The following is a 5,101-nucleotide window of genomic DNA, read 5'->3' on the forward strand; positions in this document are numbered from 1 at the left end:
GAGGGAGGCCAAGATGGGTTTGCTGAGGGAGTCCTGATTCTCTTCTTATTGGTTATTAGTCTCTGCAAAGCTCTACAGAGTGTGGTGGACAATGCTGTTCTATATGATGTCAATCACAAAGTTAGTGCTTTTACCTTTGGGAACCTAATGGATGTCTTTAGCCATATCTAACTTCTGAGCCCATAAAATGACCCCGCCAGTGGCTTGTGAGCCCTAGAGTAAAAACAGGTCAGCACTCCTGAAGATAGCACAAGGATACTCATCACATGTTTCAAGATCACTGTAAATATAAAATTTTACATAGTCACATGTTTATGAATACCACCCAGCATATGTGTGCTATTCAGTAGGTACTCAATAAATGCATGCTGATGATAATTTGGTTCTTGTCTTTTTTAGATACATCTTGGCTGAAGACGTACAGCATTCACATTCTTATTGTGGACTCTGTGATTTTCCTCCTTTGTCTTTCCCTCTTTCTATTCTGCTTCCTTAGCCACCGTCAGAAAAAGCAGGGTAGGTATCTGTGGTGAAAGATGGCCTTCAGGGACTTTTGGGAGTGCTGGGGATAAGAACTCCCTCTTAAATGTGGACTACTGACTATTCTCAGGACTTCCAAACAATAAGAGCCTGCATCAGAGGTCACAGGAGAGGTGAGACCCCTGGATGACTCCCATAGCATTGCCCAGTCCTTTGTCTCCATCGAGTCTATAATGTTAATTTACCCTTTCACCTCAGGCTCAACCTAGCTACTAATGGCCTGGAGATGACATCAGGTAAGGCAACTGAAGGGGTTACCCAGTCTGTTGGGAACCAATTTGGATGAAAAACATCTAGAAACATACTAGAGGGTAGTGGTGTGATATAATGTAGTAATAATTGTCTTCTAGTGTCCACCAAAGAACACTTATTCTAAGGTTTCTTTTTTATAGACATAGTCACGGATGACAGGCTTTGTGAGGACAGACAGACAGAAACTTGGGTAGGTATTTGTATTTGTCATCTAGTGCTAACTAACAAAACTGCTCCCAAATTTAGCAGCTTAGTAACATATCTTCAGTCTCTTGGGTAAGGAATCTAGGGGCAGAAGAATTAAAAAAGTGTTGACTGCAGCTTTTGTCACCTCAAGCCTAGTGGATAGAGGATCCTTGTTCTAAGCAGCACATTCGAATGGCTACAGACAACAGGGCTTTCCATAGAACTTTACTTTCTCCAGAAAGAGAATCCAAGACAAGAGAGGGCAGAAACTACTTCTGCCATGTCTCTGGGTTATGTACAATCCCAATATCATTGGGAGAGAAGCACAACAAAACATGGCTATGACTCATAGAGCAGGTTAGCTTTTTACTGTATAGCACCTCCCCTCAGCTACTTTAACTCTCTTGGGCCCCTCTCTCCCAGACCCCAGTTGCAGGAGATCTTCAGGAGGTGACATATGCCCAGCTGGACCATGACTCCCTCACACAGAGGACTGTTAAAGCTGTGACCCCACAGAACAGAGTTATCATGGCTGAGTCCAGTACATATGCAGCCATCATGAGATGCTGAGCCTGGGCATCCTGGAGACACAAATGGTCACTATTGGAAAGCCTGAAGAAGCCACCAAATGCTTCTCTTGGGATCAGCCTAGTGTGGAAAGCTAGGTCCCTATTCCCCACCCAGGAGTTGAATTATATATGTGCTAGTATCAGCCCTTGGAAAGACTATATTGCAGTAGCTTTCAGAGTCCCAATTACACTCACCTAGCTGTTTCCAGAGACACAGTTACAGTTCTTTAGCTGTTTCTTCAGACCCATCTACATCCCATATTATTTAATGAGTAGCATTGTATTTGTTCACCTGCCTTTACATCCCCAGTTGTGTAATGAGCCCAGTGAACCCTAAAGTCTTCCTTGGATCTCTCTGCTGACTCTGACTACAGTGCACTCATGTGAAGATTGCTGTCTGTAAGCAGGAGAGGGCAGGTGAAAGATAAGACAAGAGCCTGTGATTGGACAGTAGAAAAGGAGGGCGGGCTGATAGTTTTTGAGAGGCAGGACAGAGAGGAGAGAAGGGAGAAGAAAGGAGGATGGAGGAAGAGAAGGATGACCTAGATCCGTGTGGCCTTAGATAGCCACAGTAGCTATAAATACCTTATAAGGGATGGCTAATTACAGGACAATTTTTCTTATCTAGGTGGTCAGTTTATATTAATATCAATTGGCTCTGAGTTTGTTATGTGGACATTTTGTGGGGTGAGAATTTACTGATGTAAATCTGATAAATTACAAGTCTCTAGAGTTTTGATTTTATCAGGTAACTGCGGATAGTGACTATAACCACAAGGGAGTGTGAGCAGAGTCTGCAGCAAGAAAGCTACAAGATGGGTGCTTGCTGCTGGGGCTAGCCATGGAGGCAGTGAGAGCAGTGGTGCCAGAGGGTAGCTGCTGATAGTATGAGATGGTATTCCTATTTTCTTATTTAACACCACACTTATGCAGCTGAAACCTGAGTCCCTTCTCTGTGTCAGCACTCATGGAGTGCCTTATGGATATTTTTTATGATGGAGCATCTACAGCCTGTGTAGGTCTTGGACACAGACTGTAAGGACCCAAACACTGTCTTCATTGCTGTTCAGAGATGAGTGGAGAAATGAAGACTACAAAAGGGTGCACATGATTCCCATTTCTTTAAAATATATGTTTAATTGACCAAGACTGTGCATACTCAAGTGTGAACTAACAGTACTTGCTGTGACATTGTGTGTGTCACCACAAATACTCAACGCAACTGCCACCTCCCACAGGATAATCTGAACATGTTCACTGATGATGAACTTTGGATCAGTGTTTCTTGATGGCATGTGTTGATCAGGAATATAAGAAAAATGAACAGTCAAAGGGAAAGGAAGACTGAGAATGGGTAGAGCTATTCTACCTATACACACCTCTATATAAGGATATACAGGGAGACTCACAGATGCCAATATGTACACACACATACATGTGTACACACGTATATTTATGCACATTGAGCAGGAGAGCACTGAGTCACTGTGAGATTACATTTGTCAGTATCTCTGCTCCACACCCCTTATCCAGGCTCAGATTCAGTGATCCTATACACCTATAGTACATATGGTCAGCACTAATTAGACGCAGAGATTGATTAACAACAACAACAACAACAACAACAACAACAACAACAACAACACTGACAGCAGTGGTAACTTAAAACAGGACATACCAGGACATGGTGGCACACAGCTTTAATCCTGCTACTTAGGAGACAGAAGCAGGTGGTTTTTGTGAGTTCTAGGGCAGCCTTGTATATGTATCATGTTCCAGGCCAACCAGTGCATGCCACATAGTGAGACCCTGTTTCAAAAAACAGCTGAATCTACCCCAAAAGGCATGAAGTCCAGTGTGAGACAAATACTACAATGGTAAGACCTGAAGGGAGTTTGAAAGAGGTGTTAGATAGGTTGATCATTTTCAAACATTGATTCTTCACATCTGCAAAAATTTCAAAATAAATTAAAAATATTAATTAAAAAAGAAAATACTCCTGTTAACTTACAGAGACTGAAGCAGCAAGTACAGGGCCTGCATTAGTCTGTACCAGGTACTGTGTGTGTGTTGTGTGTGTGTGTGTGTGTGTGTGTGTGTGTGTGTGTGTGTGTGTAGTGGCTTTCAGTTTAGTGTATTTTTTGAATAATAAATTGTTTTATTCCAAATAAATGAATATAAGTCTTTAAATAAGAAAAACAACAAAATTCACAATATTGAACTCAAAATCAGAATAACATATTAGTGGTTGTATTTAAGAATAAAGTTGATTATAGCAGAGACCATTAATGTTTATGTAATACTAGGTTATAAAACTTGTAGAATAACATAAAGTTGGTTTAAAATCTCATAGAGCATGCAATCACACTATATCTTTGCACACAGTTAAAAACTAAACACTTTCATATTTAAATATAAATAACTTCAGTAATAGTCCATTTATGTTAAGCAGTTTAGTGTATTTATGGAAAATTTGAGCATGTGAACAAGTGGATCTCTGATTCTTCTGCATTCTTTTGCGGTCTTTTTTATTCTGTTGGTTTGCCTCGATGTGATTTTTTTTGTTTTTTTATCTTTTTTTAACTTTATTTTTTATTTTTGAAACAAGATTCTGCCATTATGGCCATGTTAGATTCAATAGAGTATGCTAAAAGGTTTGAACATATAGTAGACATTATATCTACTTGTATGTTTATATATTTTAGATCCCTGATTTATTTTAACTTAAGGCACTTTTCTTTTTTCTTCTTCTTTTTTTTTTTTTCATTAACTTGAGTATTTCTTATATACATTTCGAGTGTTATTCCCTTTCCCGGTTTCCGGGCAAACATTCCCCTCCCCTTCTTTATGGGTGTTTCCCTCCCCCCCTCTCCCCATTGCCGCCTCCCCCAACAATCTAGTTCACTGGGGTTCAGTCTTAGCAGGACCCAGGGCTTCCCTTCCACTGGTGCTCTTACTAGGATATTCATTGCTACCTATGAGGTCAGAGTCCAGGGTCAGTCCATGTATAGTCTTTGGTAGTGGCTTAGTCCCTGGAAGCTCTGGTTGCTTGGCATTGTTGTACATTTGGGGTCTCGAGTCCCTTCAAGCTCTTCTAGTTCTTTCTCTGATTCCTTCAACGGGGTCCTATTCTCAGTTCAGTGGTTTGCTGCTGGCATACGCCTGTGTTTACTATATTCTGGCTGTGTCTCTCAGGAGAGATCTACATCCGGCTCCTGTCAGCCTGCACTTCTTTGCTTCATCCATCTTGTCTAATTGGATGGCTGTATATGCATGGGCCACCTGTGGGGCAGGCTCTGAATGGGTATTCCTTCTGTGTCTGTTTTAATCTTTGTCTCTCTATTCCCTGACAAGGATATTCTTGTTCCCCTTTTAAAGAATGAGTGAAGCATTCACATTTTGATCATCCGTCTTGAGTTTCATTTGTTCTAGGCATCTAGGGTAATTCAAGCATTTGGGCTAATAGCCACTTATCAATGAGTGCATACCATGTGTGTTTTTCTGTGATTGGGTTACCTCACTCAGGATGATATTTTCCAGTTCCAACCATTTAA

The 5,101-nt window shown here is 41.0% G+C and overlaps 1 protein-coding gene across 1 annotated transcript; it reads left to right on the plus strand.

The window, feature by feature from the left end:
- Positions 1-72: 72 nt before the first annotated feature.
- On the plus strand, positions 73-2,077 carry LOC116894609 (leukocyte-associated immunoglobulin-like receptor 1). The gene is made up of 5 exons (XM_032896325.1): positions 73-516; positions 611-653; positions 739-776; positions 933-982; positions 1,402-2,077. The coding sequence occupies exons 1-5, from the start codon at positions 366-368 to the stop codon at positions 1,546-1,548; spliced, it is 429 nt and encodes a 142-aa protein (XP_032752216.1). The 5' UTR covers positions 73-365; the 3' UTR covers positions 1,549-2,077.
- The last annotated feature ends 3,024 nt before the right edge of the window (positions 2,078-5,101 follow it).

The sequence above is a fragment of the Rattus rattus genome, chromosome 2, assembly GCF_011064425.1.
Source record: "Rattus rattus isolate New Zealand chromosome 2, Rrattus_CSIRO_v1, whole genome shotgun sequence".
NCBI lineage: Eukaryota > Metazoa > Chordata > Mammalia > Rodentia > Muridae > Rattus > Rattus rattus.